This window comes from Lissotriton vulgaris, chromosome 5 (genome assembly GCF_964263255.1).
Source record: "Lissotriton vulgaris chromosome 5, aLisVul1.2, whole genome shotgun sequence".
In the NCBI taxonomy this organism is placed as follows: Eukaryota; Metazoa; Chordata; class Amphibia; order Caudata; family Salamandridae; genus Lissotriton; species Lissotriton vulgaris.
The window spans coordinates 1,690,384,819-1,690,411,253 of record NC_141693.1 but is presented as its reverse complement, the minus strand read 5'-3'; the positions used below and the strand labels follow the sequence as shown (position 1 = coordinate 1,690,411,253).

Below are 26,435 nucleotides of genomic sequence, written 5' to 3'. Positions count from 1 at the left end.
TGGTTCTTTTACATGCAGATTTACACACTCTCCTTTAAAGAACAGTAAGCACTCTTTTCTTTTCATGTGCAGCGCCGTCCCCACGCTCGTAATGGCCGCTCGGACAGCCTCTCCTGCTTCAGCCCCCCACCCCTCGTTGTTCCTCCGAGCGCTGCGGACGCTATTTATTATTTTTTACTTTACATCGGAGCGCTGCGCCTACTTTAGGGACAACGCGCTCCATTTATTTATTTATTTTAGTGACTGCGGGTGGCGTTTTTTTTTTACTTTGGTCAGTCTCCTCCCTCCCAGGGCTGTTTTCGTTAGATCAACAGCTTTCCCCACCCCTTTCCGGCTGGAGTATTCCCTCTACTCTTCAACATGAAAGGCGGCCCTCCACAAAGGGGACCCCAGACTGACCTTAGAGGGGCCTATTTTATTTATTTATTTATTTATATTCTTGTATAGCGCCTGAATCGATCCCCGGAGGGATATCTCCCCGCTTGCGCTCCTATCAGATAGACTCAATCATGATCATATGCTGTTAGCAAAAGTGTTTCTTAAGACTGGGTGAATAAGTAGGTTTTAAGATTTTTCCTGAAGGATTCTAGATTGGTGATTTGCTTCAGCATGGGGGGAAGTGAATTCCAAAGGACAGGGCCTTTATAGGAGAGGGCGCGACCTCCTTGTCTGGTTCTTCTAAACCTTGGGACCTGAAGTAATTGGTGACTGCTGGAGCGCAGAGTGTGTCCAGGGGTGTATGGTACAAACTTTTCCTTCAGGTATTTGGGTCCCGTGCCAAACAAACATTTGTGTATTGTATAACACGTCTTGAATTCTATGCGTTGCCTTATCGGCAGCCATTGGAGCTGGTGTAGAAGAGGATGAGAGGGGGTTCTGGGTTGAGCATTAAGGACCAGCCTCGCCGCAGTATTTTGGACCACTTGCAATTTTTTTAGTTGTTCCTCGTTGGCCGCGATAAGCAGGCCGTTGCAGTAGTCCATCCTACTGATTACTAACGTCTGGACCAGTGTTTTCCTGTAGTTATCGGGCAAAAATGGAGAAACACGCCCTAGCAGCCCGATGACGCGGAAACATGCTCCTGTAACTTGGTTGATATGTTCTTTGAGCTGGAGTGCTTGATCCAGACGTACTTTATGCAGTTTAAACAACCCCACACCTCCTAAATGATTAGACTGTACAAAATAAACAAGGGGGCATGAGGCCCTGGTGTTAGGGCTGGCACCGGCTACCTACCGCAGGACTAAGTCAACGGCCGCAGCCGCCCAGAGACAGCTTATCTGTTCAACCGGTGCCCAGCCATATCCCCTGGTGCCTCACGGCGGCCGGCAGTAGCCGACATCATCGCAGACCTCGGAGGGAGTGTGTGCAAGGCCCGGCAGTGTGCCCGTCGGCTACAGATATTTGTAAAATGTCAGCGCTCTGAGGGGCTGCACCTGTGGGAACCCCTCTGCTGGGGGCATGGCTGCGCGGATAGTTTTATGTAAATACACTTGATATTCTATTCCTAATCCTGTTGGTTCTAATTTGTAAAATGCGGGCGTATGTTCCCTTATTTCTACTAGACGTTAGCATGGCTACGTGTGGCTATTTTTGGGGGGCTTTTGTCAGTCTTGAGCGGCCGTGACTTGGCTTCCCTTTTCTCCTCCCTCCCAGGGCTGTTTCCATTACATCAACAGCTCTCCCAGCCCCTTTCCGGCTGGAGTATGCCCTCTGCTCTTCAACATGAAAGGCGGCCCTCCACGAAGGGGACCCCAGACTATGCAGTTTAAACAACCCCACGCCTCCTAAATGATTATGTATTTATTTATTTATTTATGCGTTTTTATATAGCGCAGACTTTACCCGAAGGTGTCAGAGCACTTCACAATAGGAACAGAAAATTACAAATGAACAAAATTACAAAAGCAGACGATAAGTTACATGAGGTAAAAGTGACAATTGTGAGCAAACAAAATACATGAGGTAGCAAACAGTGCAATACAGGAGGAAAGAGTGACAAGTGTGCAGGTTACAAGAGAAAACAAAGTACAATTAGAGGTATAATACTGCAATATATGCTAGACACAGAGGCACAAGAACAAACGTTACGTAGGCAATGGTAGCACTTGTGCAAGTATCAACAGCAAACGAAATGTGAGAGGTAGCAAAACAGTGTGTTACTAGAGAAAAGTGACGTGTGCAAGTTACAAAAGGGTACCATACACAGGTACAAGGATAATACTGCAATAAATGGTAAACACTCAAACTACCAGAACACACTGGGAAGGCACTTCCATAGTCATGGAGAATAGTTTTCAGTGATGGGAGGTTTTCCTTTACATAATAGAGAGGGAGTGAATTACTTTAGGAGGTGTCTTTGGAGGAGGAGAACTTTGAGGTCCGTTTTGAAGACCTGGGAGGAGGTGGTGGTCCGGAGCTGAGGCGGAAGTGAGTTCCATATTCTCACCGCGTTGCCTGAAAAGGATTGGGCCAGCTTGTTCATTCTTGCCACTAGAGACACAGTTTAATGAAGGCATCTAGTGAATGACGTCACAGCTAGGCTTAAAACGTAGCCAGACTACACCGAGGAATGGACATGATTTGTTCATGATTTCTGAAGGTGGCGTCGAGATTGGGTTTAAAGGCTGTTTTTTTCTGTTCTCGCTGACAGACACATTAAAGGCGCAATCTAGTCAGAACTTCCACAGCTGGACTGAAATATACGGTGTCCTCGAGAAGAGGTTATCTGGTGTGTAAAAGTTATGCGGTGAATGAATCTGTTCTGGAAGAGAGGCTTTGAAATAAGCCTGTGTCACCAAAGCGTTCCCAGCCAGTCACTCTCCGAGACCCCCAAAAGTCCCCCATTTCATCTTATGAAGTGTGCAGAAGCCCCGCCCGTCACTCCCCCAGACTTTCTGCAAAATCTCACGCCCCAGCTTTTCTTTCCCGATCTGTTATCATATTTTCGCTTTAGTTCGCCAGCAGCAATGCAGATGTTGAATATTCACTGTCTGTACCCAATGTCCCTGTATCACCGGCACTTCTCAGGAGCAAGAAGGTACTCTAAATAGTAAGGACCAGCACTGCTATAGTACAGTTTAATGCACTGGGTGGGTGAATAAATGAATTAAAAAATCATCCACCCTAGAAGACCAATTCAAAAGAATAAATGGATGTCTTTCAATATGTTTATCCTGCAGGCGACCTTTAATGAACACATTTGAAAGCATTAGCAAACAGCTTGAATAATATACGATATTAAGCTGTGAGGATCTCCCTGCTGGTAGTCTTCAACTCATCGGTCATTGCTTAGGATTCGTTGCGCTTTCCAAAAACAAGCATTAAAAATTAAATAGGTCTCCCTCTTTCATTAAGGCAAAGCCATTGGCTTTGCTATACAATACCATTAGCAAAGCAAATGTCTTTAACTTAATCAAAGGCGAGACCTATTGCATTTTCAATGCTTGTTCTTCTTGGTTGTTCTTGTGTTCAATGTGATAGGAGCAGGTGGTTTGCTCTTTGGTGGAAGCTAATTGACTCAGTGATATGTATTTTATCAGGCTTAGGTTATTGTGCTGTAAAGAGCGCAGTAGGCGTGGCATCGTCGACAGAATGGTTGGGAATCATACCTAAAATAGAATTCTGATATGGATTGCAATCATATCGGTCTTTCCTCAACGCCCCCCACCTCCACCCGCTATGTCTTGCAAGGCAGCATTGCCATCTTGCGGTCTGTTCTGTTACTGCAGCGAGAAAAAAACACTCCTAAGCACAATGCCGTGCTGCAAGTTATTATTAGAAAAGCCTCTCGGCTATTGGCAGGCAATGGAGGTCCACTTGGGACAGCACCTGCAGCCCTTCTTTCATCTGGTCAAGGCAGGGCAGGATGCCAGTCTCAGAACTGTTGCAGATGGGACACGCCAGACTTTACGCTGCGATCGGGAAGAAGGACGCCAGCACAATGCATTTCTTTTGCCACCGTCTATATTCAGAAACTTCGCTACGATTACAGACCCTAATGACGGATGTGTTGGGGGGCGTAGGTAGTGCTGTGCAACCCTAACGCCATTGAGGCCGTCAGTTTTTTTCGGGTATTAGGAGCTTTTAAGCATGCCCCTTTGTGTTGAACAGTTATATATATATATATAGCTGTACAGCCTGTACTAACACATAAAAAAAAGGTAAAGCATGGGCGGTGCAGGCTTGTCTAATACACATTAGGTAAAGGACAGGTTGCAGCAGCCCAATATTCTGTCACACACAGAACAGGTACTGCACTGGTAGCAGCAGTGCAAGCTTCCCTTCCTCACAGAATAAGTGCCGCTCATACATCAAGTACAAGCTTCTCTGCTTCACTGAAAAGGTACACATAGGTCAACAGCAGTATCATTGCCCCTTCTTCATACAATAGGTACAACAGCAGTGCCAGGTCCCCTCTCACACAGACACTGTACAACTAGGCAGTGGTGTAACGCAAAATGATGGTGGTCCCCTACAGAATGTGATGAGGGGCCCCTAAGTCTCACATATCCCACTGATATTAATTGGTCTTGGGCTGAATATGGCCCCTCCCCACCACTGTGGAGAGATGGGGGCCTGCTTGCTCCTCAGACTAGAGCAGCAGCATCATCAGCTTCCCTCCCTCGCCAAACTGGTAGAAATTGGACTGCAGGACTGCAAGCCTTGTTTTATGAAGAACAGGTGAAAGTTACAGAAAAAAACAAGGCCCACTCGCAGAAGGCAGCTGCAGAGCGAGTTTTATATTAGCAGCAGACCAGATACAGCGCACCATCGGTAACACACACTTCTGCACTCGCATAACATTTACAGTTAAAGCATCAGTGACAAGGTGGGTGGCACACAGCTGTGGAGCAGGTGCCTAATCTACGGAGATTGGTGTACAGGTTGATCCATGAGTGAATATGTAGGTGTCATTCCCTATCAACGCACTTGCTGTCACTCCTTTTAATGCTTCATGCTATCACTTAGGATTCTGTCAGTGATGTTTCTGTCATATCCTAAAAGTCCTGTGGTCACTCAGCGTCCAGCTTTAACTCATGCTGTTACCATAATCTACATCCTACCTGTTGTATATCCTACCCCAGCCATGCTTTGCCAGGCCTTACTGTTACAACTGTAGTCACTGCATGCAACTCCTGCTATTACACCCTGTTGATCCTACTGTGGTGACTGTGAGTCCTGCTGTCACTGCTCTAACTCATGTGGATGCCAAAGCCTGAGGTACAGCTCCAACATCTCCTTGTGTTTGCTTTGTTTGCCCTAAGTTGGCAGGGTATACCCAGACGTGGGTGCCTTGCTCACTTTGCCACTGGATTCAAGCTAGCCCGGCTGATGAGGGCTGTTAGCCCGAAACCAGTCCCAGGATGCTTGTTTCTGGTCGAGGGAAGACATGCTTGGCAGTTCGGGCTGGTCTGTTCCCATGAGGCACAGGGTCAAGACTGATTTTCATATAACTGTGTCTGAACTGGGGTGACAAAGTGAGCTAAAGAACGATGATGGATTCAACCCAGATCTGTGACTGGGGTTGAGTGTCTGAAAAGTTTCAGTGCTCCATACATCATCTCCTTGTGTTTGCTTTGTTTACCCTACGTTGCCAGGGTATGCCCAGACGTGGGTCCCTTGCTCACTTTGCCACTGGATTCATCCTAGCCTGGCTGATGAAGGCTGTTAGCCCTAAACCGGTCCCAGGATGCTTGTATCTGGTCCAGGGAAGACATGGCTTGGCATTTCGGGCTGGACTGTTCCCTTGTGGCACAGGGTCAAGACTGATTTTCATATAGCTGTGTCTGAACTGGGATGGCGAAGTAAGCTAAAGAACAATGATGGATTCAACCCAGATCTGTGATTGGGGTGAGTGTCTGAAAAGTTTCGGTGCTCCATCCATCATCTCCTTGTGCTTGCTTTGTTCACCCTAAGTTGCCAGGGTATGCCCAGACGTGGGTCCCTTGCTCACTTTGCCACTGGATTCAAGCTAGGCTGGCTGATGAGGGCTGTTAGCCCGACACCAGTCCTAGGATGCTTGTTTCCGGTCCAGGGAAGACATGGCTTGGCAGTTCGGGCTGGACTGTTCCCACGAGGCACAGGCTCAAGACTGATTTGCATATAGCTGTGTCTGAACTGGGGTGGCAAAGTGAGCTGAAGAATGATGATGGATTCAACCCAGATCTGTAACTGGGGGTGAGTTTCTGAAAAGTTTCAGTGCTCCGTCCATCATCTCCTTGTGTTTGCAGTACAACTACTGCCACTTACTGTAGACTTTAACGCTACCATTCTCTGTTAGGTTCAGTCACTGCATACACCTCCTGCTGCCACCATATTCTACCAGTACTTCAATGGTCACACTGAGTCCCGAGAACACTTCAGTGACTGCCGCTTTTGTCATTTCCTGCAGCCTTGTTGATCTGACTGAATCCTGTCATCAATGTCTGTACCAATTGCTGTCTTCATTCTCTACCAGTCCTGTGGCTATTGTAGCTTTCTATCACAAACCTTGCGTACTTGTTCTTTTTACACACTCTTTTGCTCTCTTCCTCTCTCACTCATCTTAAAATTACTTCTATGCTACATCCCCTTTTCCAAGCCCCTCTGCTCACCTGTTTCTCACATGCAATTTTGCTTCTTCTTCACCCTCTGTCTCTCTCTCTCTCATTTACACAGATAAACACAACAAGGTTGGCTGTGTTTCATATGCACAACACTACCAGTTTAAAGGTTGAATGCTCATGTTCAAACTTACACTGGCGAATACAAAGCTGTTTTCCATAGTTAGACCAGATTGATTTGGAGGCCCTGCAGATGATGGTTGAACAGAAATTCCTATGCATGATTTTAGACAATTTAATGCAGTGACGATTTCAAGATCAAATAATGATATTTAGTTATGAAAAAGAAAAATAACAACATTTGTGGCCATTTACAAGCTGCCACCCTTTGCATTCATTCTTGGTTTCCACTTACTGAAGAGCATTAGTTCAGTCTCCTTTGGGGAGCCTAACTACCACCTACACAACTGTGCTCAGGACAGGCACATATTTGCCAACCTCATCAAAAATGTAATTAACAAATGTGTGCCCATCAAGTGCTTTGTAATCTCAGCCTTGTGTTGTGTTGGAGAGCCGCCTGTGGGCAAACTGGACAAAGCTGTCAGAAGGAGAAAATTTGCATATTTCTGCTCTTGTTATAATGTGGGATGCACAGTGGCCTGTTCAGGGTGGTGATTGAATTTAGATGTATAAGTCCCCGATAAATTCTCTCCCAGTAGAGAACGTTCTATTTGTATCTTTTCCAATATGTAGTTTTCTTCACAGTACCAGCTCTTTTCACTACTTTTTTCTAATCCCAGGCAGTAGCACTTCACTATGCAAATGGAATCCCCATTGGACAACTAAAGTCCAGAGTCGCTTTCGATAACACATCAACTTGCTTAGAATAAATTGTCTATGGGTATTTGGACAGTAGTGATTATTATTGTCCACTTAAATAGTACTCAAAGGATGATGATTATTTTACTCCAGTTGGGATTCACATCTGTGACATGGTGATCTCTCAAACGGTGCTTGTTCCATTGAGCTATCTCACCAGCTTCCACGAGGATCAATACCGGTGGATCGATTTTGCTACTTTTGCTTCCCAGTGATTGTGTATCTTTTGTGGGTACCCATCCAAGTTCTAATTTTGAGGTGGGTGAAAAATCCTGGGGTAAATCTATGATTTTGTGCAGGAGCCCCACCCCACCCCCCCTCCCCCACCAACCAAAATCTATCTTACACAAGTAGATAGCCTTAGTCCCAGCAACAATGCCCCTCACTCTCACCATTGTGAGCCAGGCGATTAGTCAGAATATGTCAGCACTGCTGTTGTCCGTTCAAATTCTATGCTACTGTGCCAGTACAGTTCCAGAGTATTATGTTAAAAATATAGTCCTTAAAAAAGACTGAAACCTAAATATTGATTACAAAAATATTGTAAGAATAGATTAAACTAAATTCCACATGTATGTACCTGGGTTATGTTGATATCTTCTGATATCTGATATGGATGTACTAAATGCCCAGAAGACAACAGAGAGTTTATACAGTGACAGGGTCCCCCCCACCATTCATTTTACTACCAGAATATCTTCCCAGGTTTGGATGTAGAGAAATTCATTGTAGATACAGCAAGAAGAGTAAGTTCTCAGGTGGCACCAGTGTAACGATTTCACTACTAGCAATAATTCTATAATGTTTCAAAAAGGTGCAACATATGGAATTTGTAGACGTCTATAGTGGCTGAACCAGTGGTTAAATAGCATATCTGAACACCTGAGTTAACAAGTTCTTTGGTATGGTATCCACATCACCTTGTTTCAGAGGCTTGCAGCAACTGGCAATCACTCCCATCACCAAAACAGTTGCGTCAGAACTACAGTGTATGCTCCACAACTGCAGATCCGCAACCAAACACAAACTGGAAATCTCTGACACTACCACCCATCACAATCTCGACATGCTCTTTCTCCCTGAGACCTGTTTTAATGACTCCTCTCACACTTTGTTTGATCTTCTGATACCTACCGACTACTCTATCCTCAGAAACGACAGAACAGACAAGATCAGGGGAGGTGTAGCGATTATCTTCAGAAACTCCCTTCAAATTAAAGCCTTTCCCACCATCCTCTTCCGCACTTTCGAATACCTATCCCTAGAACTTCAAGTACATCACGTCTCACCCTTCAGATTCCATGCCATCTACCACCTGCCCGGTAACTGCTCCTCCATGGAGGAACTCACTGACTTCATTAGCAACCAATATTCACACAGCGACACGCAGATCTTCCTAGGTGACTTCAATCTCCACTGGGGCTCAGTGGAAGACTCGGCTGCCAACAAACCTGCAACCTTTCTCTCAGCTAATGATCTTGTCCAACACTGTTTGGAAATTACACACGCCAAGTGCTCAATTCTGGACCTTGTTATTTTTAAATCAGACCAGCTTACCATTGCTCCCCCTATTCTTGTAGACCGGTCCGACCATTTCCTCATTCCCTTCTGTTTTTACCTCTAGCACACTATAACTCTCGGCCAAACTAAGAGGGCTTCTACCTGGTTCCGCAACACTAAAAACATTGTCCTTGAGACTCTGTGTGATTCTGCTATGCGTACACTTCCTAGTCTAAACCCTAACGCAGATGTCAATGATCTCACTCCCCATTGCCTCTCAATCCTGGCAGTCGAAATCAACAAGGTTGCTCCACTCCAAGCAAAATGAAAAGACACACCCCCTCAGCACCTTGGTTCAATAAAGCTCTCTATGACAAAAGGAAAAACCTTAGAATCTTGGAAAAACATTGGAGACAATCTCCATCTACCTCCAATCTCTCTCTTTTACGTTCAGCAAGTTCCAAATACCACAAGCACATCTTCCAAGAAAAAGCATCTCATTTCAGATCCCTCCTCGACTCAGCTAAAAACAGACCCAAAAAACTTTTCGACCTCATAAAATACCCACATTGTTCTCCCCAAACCATCAATCCTGAGGATCCGTCAAAGAAAGCAACTGAAATTGCTATAGTCTTTGATGAAAAAGTAAAATCACTGGTGGATCAGATCACCCACCCCACCCCCATTGAGGAGCGTAAATCCTTAGTCACTTGGCAGAACTTTGCCGCCATCTCGGAAGATGACCTCCTCAAATGCATCCTCGAAACCAAACCCTCCAACCATTCTTCTGACCCCATACCTAGTGGCATCGTCATTGATTTCTATACCAATACTCTCTCTTATTGGACCAGGCTAGTTAATCTCTTCCTCAGTCAAGGATCCCTCCCAGCTGTCCTCAAAACTGGACAGGTTACCCCTTTTCTAAAATAAACGCTCCGCAGATGCGAACAACCTCAATAATTTTCGCCCCATCACCAATCTCCCCTTTCTTTCAAAGATCACAGAAAAATGTGTTGCAAAACAACTTTCACAATACATTTTGGACAATAATCTCCTTGACGTGTTCCAATCTGGCTTTATTCAAAATTGCAGCACTGAAACCGCCCTGCTGCAAGTGATCCATGATGCACTGCATATACTCGATTCGGGAGAATCCTGCCTGCTGATTCTTCTTGACCTCTCTGCAGCCTTTGACACTGTTAATCACAACACCCTCCTCAACACTCTTCAACAGAGAATGGGCGTGAAAGGTACAGTGCTTAAATGGTTTGTCTCATTCCTCTCGGACAGATCCCAAATGATCAAGATTGCGAACAGTCTCTTGTCTCCTCTGGTGGTTGATCAAGGCGTCCCTCAAGGTTCTATCCTTGCACCCACTCTATTTAATCTCTATCTCGAACCATTAGGGGACCTCCTAAGCAAATCTGGAATACTCTTCCATCTCTACGCGGATGACACCCAAATCTACCTCAAGGTGTCTTCCTCACAAGATCTCTCACTACTCAATTCTACTCTCAACTCTATTCACAACCGGATGTCAAGTCACCAACTCATTCTCAATCTCTCCAAAACGAAATTCCTTCTCTTATCTACCTTTCTCTCCCTGCCTCCTGTTCAATCCTGGATGGTTCAGCTGAATCTACTCAACAGTAAACCCATCATTGTCGACTGTGCTAAATTCCTAGGTGTCATACTTGACAAAAGACTCAACCTAATCTCCCACATCAACTCTATTGCCAAAAACGCACGTTATCAGCTGTGCCTTCTGTGGGGGATTCGTCGGTTCTTTCCGGAGAAAGACCTAAAAACCTTGGTACAATCGCTAGTTCTCTCTAAACTGGATTATTGTAATTCACTTCTGACTGGCCTTCCCAAATCTCACCTCTCACCCCTCAAATCCGTCCTCCATTCAGCAGCTCGCTTCATTTCAGGGTCCAAACGAAGTGACCACATCACTCCTATCCTGTCTTCTCTCCGATGGCTTCCCATCGAGGCTAGAGCTATTTACAAAACAGCTTGCACCACCCACAAAGCCTTGTACTCTTCCTCCCCTCGCTATCTGGCGAATAAACTGAAATTGTCTGGAGGCTTGAGACCTTCTCGGAATGCTGAAAAGTTTCTGCTTGAGCCCCCCTCCTTCAAAAGGGAAAAACTGATGGCTCAATCGTTCTCAGGTAATGCGGTGAGAATCTGGAACTCGCTTCCTCCATCGCTCCGTGTCACCACCTAATTCCGGATCTTCAAAGCGAACCTCAAATCTCTTCTATTCCAAAGACACTTTCAGAACTAATTCCTTCATTCTCAGACCCTGCCAGGAAGTCTGTTAGTCATTGTAAATTTGTAATTTTTATCTATCTTTGTACATTCCTTGCTTGCTGTGTTTGATATTGTGTTCTTCTTGCTATTTTTGTCCGTTCTATTTTGTAACATTTCTCTCATGTAACGTAACTGGTTCTATTGTATAGCGCTCTGACACCTTCGGGTAAAGTCTGCGCTTTATAAAAATACATGAATAAATAAATAAACTCCCTTTAAAGTCCTGATTATGAGATCTTTCTGTTCGGAGCAACTGAAACACACAGCACATTATGATTCTGTCCTGGATCATGAACACGGAAGAAGGACACTCTTGCTATTTGTATAGGACACAGGTACCTCAGGAGCAATAGAGTGTTGAACATCAATGCCAGTTTATGAGGCAAATTCTCTCTGAGTACATCAAAACAGTGGCTTACATTAGTACTGTAGCTCTGTTCTGCTTCTTCCTAAATAGACTGGGCCTGAACCAGGCTTTGCATCACATTGAATTGAATGGGTCCTAGCAGCGCCATTGGAATCTAGTCATTCTTCTGTGTCTATTTTTCCAAAACATTCTGCTTCTGTACACATTCTTTCTTCAGTGCTAAATGTGTTACAATTCTCTAACAAGATTTCATTTACTACTAATGCACTACTATTAAATATAATTCCTGGGATGCTTCACTTTAATATTTGAACAGTACCTCCAGGCATCTTAGTTTTAGCAAAATGCTCAAGACTTGGCTTTTTAAGTGATTCTTTTCAGTAAGTCATTTCGATCATCGTACCTGGACACCTTAATCGTTAACCAAGTGCATGATACATCCTATAAATAAAAATAAATAAAATTAAATCCAGCACCTGATTCAATTGGTCAATTGATTCTATTTGTTGAAATTCGATGTGATTAAGGCAGGTGTCTGTTTTATCTTTCTATCATTTTGATCTTTGTACGCTTAAGTGACAATTTGTGAAAATAAACTATTTATGATGATGATTGGCCCATTTGAGAGCCCTAAACCATTGACAATTAACAAAAGTTGGAAATACTTTTGATATATTTGTTGGAGACTCGCTGGGGGTTGAAGGGAGTATTACAAGAACTTATCTCATGCTATCTGGGCTTCAGTTCTCAACCCCCTCTGCCTCACAACCAGACAGGACGTCATATTTCTGGCTGTCCAAGAAAGCCCCAGTGAGACACTAACTCCTGAACTTTTCCATGTGTTGGGTTGTTTCGCTACTTTTCCGCCAATTGCTTGCAGGATTATTTCCATATTTTGTCCAAAAGAGGACAAACTATTTCCAAATATGAAGAGTCAGGCCTCCCAGCCTTTCCTGTCTGTGGGTCTGTCTGTGTGTGTGTTCAGAGACCTGAGTCATGCCTGCATTTAACTGGTTGCTGCTATCTCTTCCCTCCAGAGTGTCCGAAGGGTGCTGACATCCTGGTGGTTCTCCTGTCGGTGATGGGTGCCATCCTCCTGATCGGCCTGGCCGCGTTACTCATCTGGAAGCTGCTCATCACCATCCACGACCGCAGGGAGTTTGCCAAGTTTGAGGAAGAGAGGGCCAAAGCCAAGTGGGACACGGTAAGGCGGGAAACAGTGGACGCCCGGAAGGGGAGTTACATGAACAATGGGCTTCATTTACCAGGAAGAGAATCTTCAAATGAAATTGAAATATTCACTATAAACACTTTTTCTGCGAAAAATATGAGATCTTTAAAACCCTTTATTTCCACGAGTTGTTCTTGTGCAGTAATATGTGAAACTGGCAGTTCTGTTACACCACACGGGCTGTATTACAGCAGTGATTGGTGTGACGTCACTGTGTCGTTTCTCTCCTAACCTAGCACTTCTGTTGAATTTTGGAACAACCGCCATGAATTGCAGAACACTTTTTAACAAATTAGAAAGAGAGAGTTATTAGTAAAGCTGTTATTTTGAGTCCATAGTCTCTCTCCTCACAAAATGTTTGATAATAACGCAAGGTGACACAAACACGAACTGCTCTCAAATCAGATTAAAGAAGCATCAACCAAGGCCATGGGTCTGGCTTTCATGGTGTAAAGCATGCACACACGGGCCTGCACAAATGGTGAAGTGGTAGCAGCGGTGGAGATAATGGTGATGGTGTAATGGCAAAGGTTGTGGTGGTGGGGGAAATGGATGTGGTAGTAGTAATGGAGGAGATAATGGTGGCGGTGGTAGTAGTAATGACGGTGGTAGTAAAGGGGATGGGGGTAATTGATCCCATTCTAGTCCTGAGAAAGCATTTGAAATTCTACTCTAGTAAAGAAAATACAAAAAAGGTTAATATTAGTAAACAATGCATGTATGAGATAAAGAATTGAACGCATAATAACTGAATGTATTTTTAAGATGTAAATTCAATCCTCGTCCATCGCAAAACAAGCACCACACAGAAGGTGGAGTGACACAAGAAACAGTGAGTATTATAAGGTGACCGAGTGATACTCTTTGGGGTGGAACTAAGGGCCACTCTATGTATATTGTAAAGAAAGGTAACAATAGGTCCGCAAACCACTACGCTGTCAAGCCAGACCTAAAAAGCCGTGCAAGTGAACTGGGTATGCACTTTCATCCTGAGTGGCTTCAGACCCCCAACTATAGGGTCCCAAAGATTTAGTTTTGCCACCCACTGGATACAATTGAGGGCAGACCTCAACATGTGGTGTAGATTAGGAACGGTAAAGGGAGTACACCTCATGTAAATAGTCTAATTTACTATTAGGCCGCTAGCTTTTTACATTTATTGGTGCCTGACTCCTTCTTGTTTCCAATTTCTGGGGACTGAGAACCAAACAAAAGATACTAGGCAGTGGTCACATCAAAAGTCAATTTTGGTTTGGTCGAGATATGTGGAGATTGGGCTGGCCCTGGCAGCGGGGGTAGCGAAAAGGAATATTGCGAGGGCATGGGGGGTGCGGGTGCCCCCTTTGTGGAAAGATTGGCAGCGGGACCTAGACTGGTGTCAAAGAGCGAAAGAAACGGTATATAAAAGCAGGGGCAGTATGATAAAAATGGAAGAAAATATGGGCGCCATGGAGCAAATACAGGGGGGCGGGTTCCCGGGTGGAGGACTAGTCCAAATATGTGGATAAAAGACACTTGTGATTCCCTGATGTGTAACTCCCGAATGATGTCTGTATTGTTCCCTAATGTGCTATTTGTACATGGTATTGTAACATATGGTCTTATGAGCATTGTTAAAATAAAAAGATTTCCCCCCCCCCCCCCCCCCCCCCCCCAAAAAAGTCAATTTTGGCTTCAAGAGCATAGCTTGCAAAAACGTTGGTGCCAGAATGAGTATCTGCTTTGGAACTGTTGTCCAACAAGTAATTCATACTAATACATGAATTCACCTAATACAATAAAAAACAAGCATTTACAATGCAACGGTTTCGCCTTTGGAAAAGTTAGAGCTATTGGCAATGAAATTGACAATGCCATTATCTGTTTTCAAAACCAACACATAAATACACATTTTGTCATTTACAATGGCAATAGCTCAAACTTTTCCAAAGGCAAAACCGTTGCATTGTAAATGCTTGTTTTAGAGATCCAAGCCACTTTTTCATCCCACTAGTATAAGAAGGGTAAAAGAGGAGGAAAGAGGGAGGAGAGGGAAGGGGGAGGAGTAAAGGGGGTGTTAAAGAGGAAGGGAAGAGAGAAAGGGAAGGAAGGAAGGGAAAGGAGAAACAGAAAGGGGAAAGAAAGAATTTAGAAAGGAAGGAAGAGAAAGAGTCAAAGATAAAGGCCAAGAAAGGAGGCCACATTTCCACAGACTTTGGTTTTCACGAACATTCTGATAGTTGTGATGTGAATCAGCAAGTTTGGAAAACAGAAATGTTTCTGCATCAAGGGGATCACGGCTGCACACAAAATTCCACGTTCGTACCCAAAAATACAGGCACATTTGCCTTGGTTGGCCTCTTTCAATGCTTCCGGCTTTGGTATCTGAAAACCTCGTGTGTTTAAAGGGATGGTGTTATTACTATGTGAGGGCACTGGTCTGAATAACGCTGCGCAGGAAGTGGAACCTTTCCGGTTTGCAATATTTTACTCCTCCCTTGTAAGCGCTCATCACTCAGTACCCCCGCACATATGACTGCGCTTCAAAGGGGCGAGTGAGCCTGCAGGAAACGCGGAGGCCTCGTGGGCACCGAGGTCTGCCCAAGAGGGGATGTTTGAGTAGCGCGGGCCGAGATCCGTCATCTATCACCAGGCCCAATCTGTTCCTTTGCCAAATGCTTGTTTATATATCGACTGTAAATAATACCGATGCTGTCCAATCCATCCGGGATTGTACCACCGTTTGTGACTAACGCTTAACAGAATTGTGTCCAAAGTAAGGAATGCATTACATTATATACATTGAATTCAGGAGTTCCGAGTTATTAATCATTTAATCAAATTAATTATTTAAAAGGAATTCTGCCTCTTCTTTGTGGACAGCAATATGTGAGGTTGTTGTTCTAAGTGCTTCGGATCTCTACCCCAGATTTTTGACGCAGCGCCAGAGTAGGATTGGCTGAACAAGATATTTATATACATGGTATTTCCTTTAATTTTCAGTTAGAAATGGGATTATGTAATTCCTTGCAAGCAAAACTTGAACACACGTGTTTCTCTCTGAAATCTGTGTCCATAATAATGCGGGTTAAGGATTTTAATTCCCTACAGGCCATTCATCCTATCGAAGTCGATACAGAACAGCATTCAAATGAGTAGTAGGAACTCCTATTTGACACTTCATGCAACAACAAAACCGCAAAATGAACCACCAGTTAAAGGCGATTTGTGTATTGATCTTTTTTGTTAATATACTGGTATTCAGCGTGTTATTAGTGTTCGTGGAACACTGATCATAGTTTCCACTTTAATATTCGCGTGCATCAGCTTGCAGTAACATCTTAAATCTCCATGCAGCTGCTCGAGGTGAGCGTGGCCCTGGTCCGGGCTCTTTCTGGGCCCTTCACCCAGGCCACACTTGATCTGCAGTTACACTTTCTGAAAAACAGCTGGGTCACTGAAAATATACGTTTTTGTTCATCTACTTCTCTCGGAAACTGAAATTGTGTTTCGCTGTGGTGTACAGTAGAGCATGTGACTTACTGCCCATGTTTTAAATCTCTCCCGTTCTTCGCAGTGTCCTTGTGTGACCTGAAAAAAATATATAACCTTTCCGCAGCGCTCGGACATTGTGGAAAGAAAAAGCGCCACTTACTCATGCTTCCGGCCACCTTTATTCAGTCAGGAAAAAATTATTTTTCAACTCAAAATTGAAAGGTGACCTTAAGTCTGTAAGGCAGTGTCCTTGCAAGGTCTATTATGGTTATTTGTTGAAAAACAAAGGGTCGTTTCTGTGGTCTGTCACGTATTGCTGTCTTTGGGTTACAATGACATGCATGGAAAGAACTTACGTCTTTCTGCGTCTACAGGATAACAGGCCCAGTGCCAGCAGCATTATGGACGCAATCTTCAACATATGATATCTGTGTGCATGTCCGCTCCACTGGTTTATTCCGTGTCAATTACTCGAAGTTAAAAAATGCCTGCAACTGCGACGAATGTTCGCCATTGGGTAACTGTGGGGACTCCTTTACAGACACAGCAGCGACAGACAGACGGAGATGGGTAGATTATAGCTAGGTTGACAGACAGACTAGACAGCTAGGTAGATGGATGGATGGGTGGATTTGTGGATGGGTGAATGAATGGATGAAAGGAGAGATAGATAGATAGATAGATAGATAGATAGATAGATAGATAGATAGATAGATAGATAGATAGATAGATAGATAGATAGATAGATAGATAGCCTGGTATCGTAGCGCTGCTGTGTTGATTACTCGTTTGGAAAGCTACTTTTGCTTATAGCCTGCATATTCTGTGCTTTGCATATTGCTTTGTGGAAATAGCGCTCTATCTCACCATTTTCATAGCGCTGCACTGCTGAACACTCGCTTTGTAAGCTACTTACGTTTATAGCCTGCTGTGTGCTCTGTCTAGCGCTTTATGGTATTAGCGCTCTAGCCCTCATTGTAATACTTTCCCATTTAGTTTGCGCTTTCACCTACAGCGCTCCGCTCGCTCTGCTCCTCCCCCGCCTCCATTTTGGGTGTTTGTTGTCGTCCTCGTGTGCACGACCCGCCTCCCAGCTGAGACGCCCTCCCACAGACTGTATCAGCGCTTCCTCGTCCTGCAGAAGCTGTGACTCACTCATCCTTCACAGACTGAGTGGTCGCTCCCTGGGTCCCTGGCTGAAGCCTGGTATCGTAGCGCTGCTGTGTTGATTACTCGTTTGGAAAGCTACTTTTGCTTATAGCCTGCATATTCTGTGCTTTGCATATTGCTTTGTGGAGATAGCGCTCTATCTCACCATTTTCATAGCGCTGCACTGCTGAACACTCGCTTTGTAAGCTACTTGCGTTTATAGCCTGCTGTGTGCTCTGTCTAGCGCTTTATGGTATTAGCGCTCTAGCCCTCATTGTAATACTTTCCCATTTAGTTTGCGCTTTCACCTACAGCGCTCCGCTCGCTCTGCTCCTCCCCCCGCCTCCATTTTGGGTGTTTGTTGTCGTCCTCGTGTGCACGACCCGCCTCCCAGCTGAGACGCCCTCCCACAGACTGTATCAGCGCTTCCTCGTCCTGCAGAAGCTGTGACTCACTCATCCTTCACAGACTGAGTGGTCGCTCCCTGGGTCCCTGGCTGAAGCCTGGTATCGTAGCGCTGCTGTGTTGATTACTCGTTTGGAAAGCTACTTTTGCTTATAGCCTGCATATTCTGTGCTTTGCATATTGCTTTGTGGAAATAGCGCTCTATCTCACCATTTTCATAGCGCTGCACTGCTGAACACTCGCTTTGTAAGCTACTTGCGTTTATAGCCTGCTGTGTGCTCTGTCTAGCGCTTTATGGTATTAGCGCTCTAGCCCTCATTGTAATACTTTCCCATTTAGTTTGCGCTTTCACCTACAGCGCTCCGCTCGCTCTGCTCCTCCCCCCGCCTCCATTTTGGGTGTTTGTTGTCGTCCTCGTGTGCACGACCCGCCTCCCAGCTGAGACGCCCTCCCACAGACTGTATCAGCGCTTCCTCGTCCTGCAGAAGCTGTGACTCACTCATCCTTCACAGACTGAGTGGTCGCTCCCTGGGTCCCTGGCTGAAGCCTGGTATCGTAGCGCTGCTGTGTTGATTACTCGTTTGGAAAGCTACTTTTGCTTATAGCCTGCATATTCTGTGCTTTGCATATTGCTTTGTGGAAATAGCGCTCTATCTCACCATTTTCATAGCGCTGCACTGCTGAACACTCGCTTTGTAAGCTACTTGCGTTTATAGCCTGCTGTGTGCTCTGTCTAGCGCTTTATGGTATTAGCGCTCTAGCCCTCATTGTAATACTTTCCCATTTAGTTTGCGCTTTCACCTACAGCGCTCCGCTCGCTCTGCTCCTCCCCCCGCCTCCATTTTGGGTGTTTGTTGTCGTCCTCGTGTGCACGACCCGCCTCCCAGCTGAGACGCCCTCGCCCCTCCCCCTCCACTATCCATTTATGACAGTTGCTCCCGCGCGCAGCGTTTACGCGCAGCGACCGCGCCCAACCCGCGCCGAAGGTGCGCCAAAGGTAAGCCCGTCTACGCCCGTCCGCGCCTGGCCCGCGCCCAGCGCCAGACCCCCTGCCCCTCGCGCTGCCCAGCCCTCCCGCATTACCTACGATGCCGCCACCCTCCTAGCCCTCAACCCCGGTCGCGCCCCCAACTGCGTCCAAGCCGCTCCTGGACGCACCCATGGACCGTTCTCCTGCTTCTCCTGCAAATTTACCGGCACCGACAACTTCTCCGCCACGACCACACCTCAGATTCCCGACCCCAACCACTTAGAATGCATCCTTCTCAACACCCGCTCGGTCCACAGGCACGCCATTGACCTTTGGAACCTACTTGACACCATCTCTCCTGACATCGCCTTCCTAACGGAAACATGGATGAACGCTTCCTCCGCCCCTGACATCGCCATCGCTATCCCTGATGACTATAAGATCACACGCAAGGACCGCACCGACCATACAGGAGGAGGAATCGCTATCGTCCATAAGAAAACTATCCGCATCTCAACCAGCTCTGATGCCAACCTCGCCAACTCCGAACACCTTCACTTCCAGATCCACATCGACCCCAAGACCACACTCAGAGGCACCCTCCTTTACAGACCACCAGGACCCCGCGCACAATTTAGTGAGGACATCACGGACTTCATCACTCCACACGCACTCCCCTCCAAAGACTACATCCTTCTGGGAGACCTCAACTTCCACCTTGAAAAGATCAACGACCGCAACACCTCCACCATCTTGGACAACCTCGCCAACCTCGGACTTAAACAACTGGTCACTTCCCCCACCCACATCGCAGGTCACACTCTCGACCCCATCTTCACCTCCAGCAACCATGTCTCCTTCAGCCACACTACGGATCTCCTCTGGACTGACCACAGCTGCGTTCACTTCACCTACAACAAGCCGAAACCCATCATCCACCCCCAACCAACTCTGCAAAGAAACTGGAACAAAATCACCACAGAACAGATCTCCACATCGCTCCTTCAAACCTCCCCAGCCCTCTCTTCTAATGCCAACGAAGCCGCCTCCAACCTCACCCTTTGGTTATCCAACACCGCCGACAACTTAGCACCACTGAAAAAACGTCAACACAAACTTGGCATCAAGAAGGCCTCATGGTTCAACGACGACCTCAAGAAGTCCAAGAAACTGTGCCGCTCCTTTGAAAAGGCCTGGAAAAAAGACCCATCCACCAGCAACAAGGACGCCTTCAAAAACGCCACCCGTACTCACCACCAACTGATCCGAAAAGCCAAGAAAACAGCATTCAAAGATCGACTTGACAACAACGCCCACAACAGCAAGGAACTTTTCAACATCGTCAAGGAATTTTCCAACCCCTCGGCCAACTCCAACGACATCACCCCCTCTCAAACCCTCTGCGATTCCCTAGCCTCTTTTTTCCACAACAAGATTGCTGACATCCACAACAGCTTTGACAACCAACCCGGAAGCCAACCCACCCAACCATCAGCTGACCATCTTCCCCCCGTTAACACCCTTAACGCCTGGAACCCAATCTCCACTGAGGACACCATCCGCCTGATGAATTCCATCCACTCTGGATCCCCCACAGACCCATGCCCTCACCACATCTTCAACAAAGCAGACTCCGTCATAGCTCCACACCTCCGAGACGTCATCAACTGCTCCTTCAACTCCGCCACCTTCCCAGAAGACTGGAAACACGCTGAACTCACCGCCCTTCTGAAAAAACCAACAGCAGACCCCACCGAACTCAAAAACTACCGCCCCATCTCGCTCCTCCCATTCCCGGCCAAAGTCATCGAGAAAGCTATCAACAACCAGCTCGCCGCCTTCCTCGAAGCCAACAAATCACTCGACTCCTCACAATCTGGCTTCCGAGCCAAACACAGCACTGAGACCGCCCTCATCGCAGCAACAGACGACATTCGAACTCTACTGGACAATGGAGATACAGTCGCCCTCATCCTCCTCGACCTCTCTGCAGCCTTCGACACAGTCTGCCATAGCACCCTTTTACAACGCCTCAGAAACATCGGAATCCAAGGAAAGGCACTGGAATGGATCACCTCGTTCCTCACTGGAAGAACCCAGAGAGTCCGCCTCCCACCATTCAAGTCAGAGGCCTCAGAAATCATCTGCGGCGTACCACAAGGATCCTCACTCAGTCCCACCCTCTTCAACGTATACATGAGCCCCCTCGCGGCCATCGCACGCCAACACAACCTCAACATCATCTCTTACGCGGATGACACTCAACTGATCCTATCTCTCACCAAGGACCCCAGCACCGCCAAAACTAACCTACACGAGGGAATGAAAGAAGTCGCCGAATGGATGAAACAAAGCCGTCTGAAACTAAACTCAGACAAAACAGAAGTCCTCATCCTAGGCAAATCCCCTTCCGCATGGGACGACTCTTGGTGGCCGGAAGCCCTCGGAAAAGCACCCACCCCGACAGACCACGCACGGAACCTAGGCGTCATCCTGGATTCTTCACTATCAATGAACAGACAAGTCAACGCCGTATCCTCTTCCTGCTTTAACATTCTTCGCATGCTCAGAAAAACATTTCGCTGGATACCCTCCGAAACAAGGAAAATAGTTACCCACGCTCTGGTCACGAGCCGACTGGACTACGGAAACACCCTTTACGCAGGTACTACCGCAAAACTCCAGAAGAAACTACAACGAATCCAAAACGCCTCAGCCAGGCTCATATTAGACATCCCACGCAACGAACACATCTCTGGTCACCTTAAAGACCTCCACTGGCTACCCGTCAATAAGAGGATTACTTTCCGACTACTTACCCACGCACACAAATCACTCTACGACATCGGACCAGAGTGCCTCAACTCTCGACTGTCCTTTTACACCCCCTCCCGCCAACTTCGCTCTTCCAGCCAAGCCTTCGCCACTGTACCTCGCATCAACAAGACCACCATGGGAGGCAGATCCTTCTCCTACCTGGCTGCCAAAACATGGAACTCACTCCCCGCTTACCTTCGCCTCACCCAGAATCACCTAGCGTTCAGAAAGCAGCTTAAAACGTGGATATTCGACAACTAATCCTACCCCCCTTCCTAGCGCCTTGAAACCCTCTGGGTATGTAGTGCGCTATATAAATGCTATGACTTGACTTGACTTGACATAGATAGATGTATTTTGCATGTGTATATGAACGTTGCTCGTGGTATTTACAGCTGTGGTGTGATAGTTCAGCAGATCAGTGCACCGATCCCTCTTGGCAGCAAAAGGATGCAGCTGATTGGGCGAGAGGTTTTGCCCGTGACAGCCGCTGGTCTGGTCGGCTGTCTGTCCATGGCGCGGGGCTGCGACAGACATATTAGGTGGGCGACACGAGCCCCGCAGGACATTATGGGAGACCATCACCCCGGCGGTGCAGCCTTTGATCCAGGTACCATTGTGTTAGTGTATCACTTAAAAGAATGCAGCCTCAAGGAAGCCCGTAAAATGCCAGATAACTTGTACAATTTCCCCATTATCCATTTACAAGAATGGAGGCAATGAATGGTTAGAACTCTAAAGTACTTTGCACAGCGATACAAGCGCCCAGATGTAATTACCCCGCCCGGAGCGCCTCGTAGATGAACTTGGCGCCAGGTTCGGGACCCCGGCACTTGTTAACGCCTGAATTCAGGGATTAGTCGGATGTGACAATCACCTGAACACAACGAGATTAAGGGCACGCTCCTCGGGCTATTGTCCGAGGCATCATTTCCTGGGATCCGCCATTTAAGGACCAGGCAACGGCGAAAGTTACAATAGCCAGTGTGTGGAAGCAGCAAGTGCAGCAGCAGCTCGGGGAGTGATTCATAGTTTCGTGGAGTACTTCGAAAGTGTCGGAATGCAGACAGCCTCGCCTCTGCCCAGGAAGGGCCTGCTGTCCGTGGAGTGGATGGCACAGAGCAGCCACAGGGCTCCACACAAGCCTGACCAGGGGCCCTTCCCCTGGGAGTGCGGCACGTCCAGCAGTGCTGTGGGGGAGCGAGTCCCACAGGGAGCCCCACGCTCCTGGGGCAGTGACAACAGAGGGCACCTGGTCCATACAAGGCGCAACGTGACTGGACATGTTGCGGCCGGGGAGAATCCGAGCAGAAACCAGACCACGGGTGAGTGAGCAGGGCCGCTACCCCATATGTACTTCACTGATCCGGGTGTAACGCTTCTAATGCTGAAAAGCGACAAGAACATCGCAGTAAGTCATTTATGGCAAGAAATGTGTTGCCACATAAAAATAGATATGCACAATGAAAGTTAATAACAACAAAACTCTGAACCGCGATTTTCCCACAAGCAACAGAGTGAAAGGGAAGGGGACGGGAACGGGCACACGGGGAGGGGGGCGGAACGGACACACGGGGAGGGGGGCGGAACGGACAGCGGGAGGGGGGGTCGGGAACGGGATAAATATTAAAAAATGCTGCTTTCCTGATCAGCGGCCTCAGTGCACAGCCCACCCCTGCAAAAGACACAGTGGAAATGGAGTAAACATGACGAGAACAAAAAAAAAAATGCACACACACACCGCCGCAATGACGTTCGGAAAGGGGTGGAGAGGGAAAAAATCGCGGGAACGCCCCCGAATCTGGTCCGGCCTTGACGGACAGATCCGGCTCCCAATGGCTAGCCTCCATTTGTGGAGCTAGCCAATGGGAGCCGGGTGACGTTCCTGAAGCAATATATGTAAACAATAGATTTCACCTGCGCGAACTGCTTGCGCAGATCGCCAGGTCGAAACCTAAAAACAGCGCTGTGCATTCCTCGAGGCGGCGTGCTTCGGCCTATCACCGAAAGAGTCCACCCTCAACCCTGGGCTGTTTAATACACGCGAAAACGGCGGCTGCACCGAGAACGAAAGAGAAAGCGAGCGTCTCTCTAAAATGACCATTGAGGAAGCAGATTCACGTTTAATTTCTGGAGACATACATGATGCTAAACAGTTTTGTTTACTTAGATAACTTCGCCAAAGAGGTAAAGTAGAACAATTCGGGCAACGATTGTTGCCCGCCGCTTGGATTACCTGTCCAGAGCATCAGAAGCCAATGTGCCATGTTGACGCCTCTGACGTCTGACGGTAATAAGATTAAACAGACCGATAATGGACCTGGTCAAGGTTTCATTACGAGTCTATTTACATGCTTTCCATTCAAATACACTGGAAAGGCACAGACCAGTTATTTCTTGACAATGAGCCCCATGGGTATGTCTGGTGCTTCAAGCAACAAGCTAACCCGGGTAAATACCCAGTTTCAGGCACTGAACAAAAAGAACTAAAATAATATTCACACACGACACACCCTTAGGTCCTGAGTGCAAAATGTGGCACAAACCAGCTTCGAATGTGCAGTGCATTCTCTTAAGCCAAACTGTGCTTGTGATACGGTTTCCTGGGATTGCAGGGCACAACCCCCACCCTGCAGCAGGCACACTGACCACAGGTCAGCCCCACGATTACAAGCAGGTGAGCGGACAAAGCTCAACGTCTGAATTAACACCCATAAAAAGTCAACAAAACTCCACTTCATCTGAAAGTGCTTTTCAGGGAACACGTACGGCCGGGTTTTGTCCTGTTCTATGTGGAGAAATTGAGAGGTTTCAGATAAATTTAAGTTAAGCAGCATCACAGTCACGATGCGTCTGCAGAGGCTCAGTGTTTTGCACCAGGGTCACCATTTCTAGGTTTCATTCTTATTTATTCAAGGAGTTTCGTTTAGGGCTAAAAAAAAAAAAACAGGACTTTGCAGCCTATTCGGAGCACTATGAGGTGGACTCCATTTAAGACTCTGTTAATTCCAAGCTCTGGTGACAGGGGCAGCGCCAACATTTTTTCGGACCTGTGGAATCTTGGAGATGTCTTGAAGGAGGGTCTTCTTGATCCGTCACTGGTGGGCAAAAGGCATTGGTGTTTTTTTGGGTGCTTTATATAGCACGAACTCGACCAAAGGTATCAGGGCGCTTTACATGAGCACCGCTTTCCATTCAAATACACTGAATTGTGGGTGTTTATGAAACACCAGCTGTCTGTTGAAGCAGGAATTTTTTTTTTTAGTATATATGATATAATGAGGGCAGAGGCTTCACATTAAAACTGCGAATCTAGTGACAAGGCAAGCGGAGTAAAAGAATAACGAACGACTTTAATGACTTCCTAGCCAGTAGAGAAATACAGGATTTTTCAACAAGCGCACGCCATGACACAGCAAACAGCCTTTTGCTTTTGAGCCCTGTCCCTTTCAGGCTGGGCGCCTGGACTTCCTGCTGGGGTAAAATAATCCTCATCTTCTTTATGGGGCCATCTGGACCCATAAAGAAGATAAGAAACCTTTTACTTCAGCAGTAAGTCAAGGAACCCAACCTGAAAAAGACGGGGCTTAAAGAGAAAGAAGAATGTCACTAGGACCTCTTCCCCCATGGCTGGCCACCGTTTAGGAGGCCAGCCAATGGAGAAGAGGGATGGGGCTTAACCTCGCTAGTGATGTTCTCTCTATCTCATTAAATCTCGCCAGCGAGCCTGCGTAAGCGCAGCCATCGCAGGCTGATACCTAAACAACGCAGCCATCGCAGGCTAAGACCTAAAAATGGGTTGGTCAATGTCCAATCCCTGTACATGGGTAATACGTAACAGGCATAGTTGTAATGGCCCTGGCATTAAGGTAATATTAGCAATAAGTATCGCCAACACTGCATCATTTATTATTGACATATTAGCTTCAAATATATTATGGATATTAAACCATTTTTCTCCAAACATCAGCTTAGGAGTTCTGAAACATTTTCAATTGTGATTTACACATATAAATTCATTTAAGCAAAAGCTTCTAATTTAGTCATCTGGGCTACACACAAAAGAGCAACCGAGGTACTCGTTAGAGAAGCCTGTTTTATACCTTACATTTCCATTTCCAACAACATTTCCCCTACCTGGATGTTCTTCTACAATAAGTATTTGCATCACGTTTTAACGATATATGTATATATCTTGATTAGGTGCTTTTATTGCACAGAATACAGTGGTAAATATAATATTTTCATAGGGAACTGTGAAATATGGATTTTATTGTCATGACAGCCCTCAAACCACTCTGCAGAGATTTACACCTGACAGGGCTACTAGAATTAAAAAGTCAGGTTACCATATGGAGAAAAAAAATTGCAAACTAAACAACACATTCTCTTGGTTTCAACCATTTGAGCTCGAAACATTTGTGAAATCTGCAAAATATGTGTCAAATACAGTAAATCCATACCAATACTGTAATTGCAGCAGCCACAAAATCGCATACATCAAACTGCTTTCACTGCTGTATTAGCAACAATTTATGTAAGGTAAACAAAACCTAAACATTCTAATTCCTGTTAGTAGCCATTGGTAACTATACTTTGAGGAAAGTGGCTTTCTCTGGTTAACTACCCCAAAATACGCAAGTAATACAAAAAGTCAGTAACGGATAACATGTTACATCGTGCTAAACTTGTACTGCCATTTCAGGGGTATTGTGACATTTACAAACCACTCAGCCTCTGGATTTAAAATGTTAACCTGAAGCCCTTAGTGCAATACTGCAA

At 46.2% G+C, this 26,435-nt stretch overlaps 1 protein-coding gene across 1 annotated transcript in view; it reads left to right on the top strand.

Annotated features, from left to right (window-relative positions):
- ITGB3 (integrin subunit beta 3) overlaps positions 1–26,435 on the top strand; it is a 417,587-nt gene that overhangs the window by 371,019 nt on the left and 20,133 nt on the right. Inside the window, exon 14 of the mRNA XM_086923834.1 lies at positions 12,645–12,811. Coding sequence (XP_086779960.1) covers positions 12,645–12,811 — 167 coding nt within the window. The remainder of the gene's footprint in view (positions 1–12,644; positions 12,812–26,435) is intronic.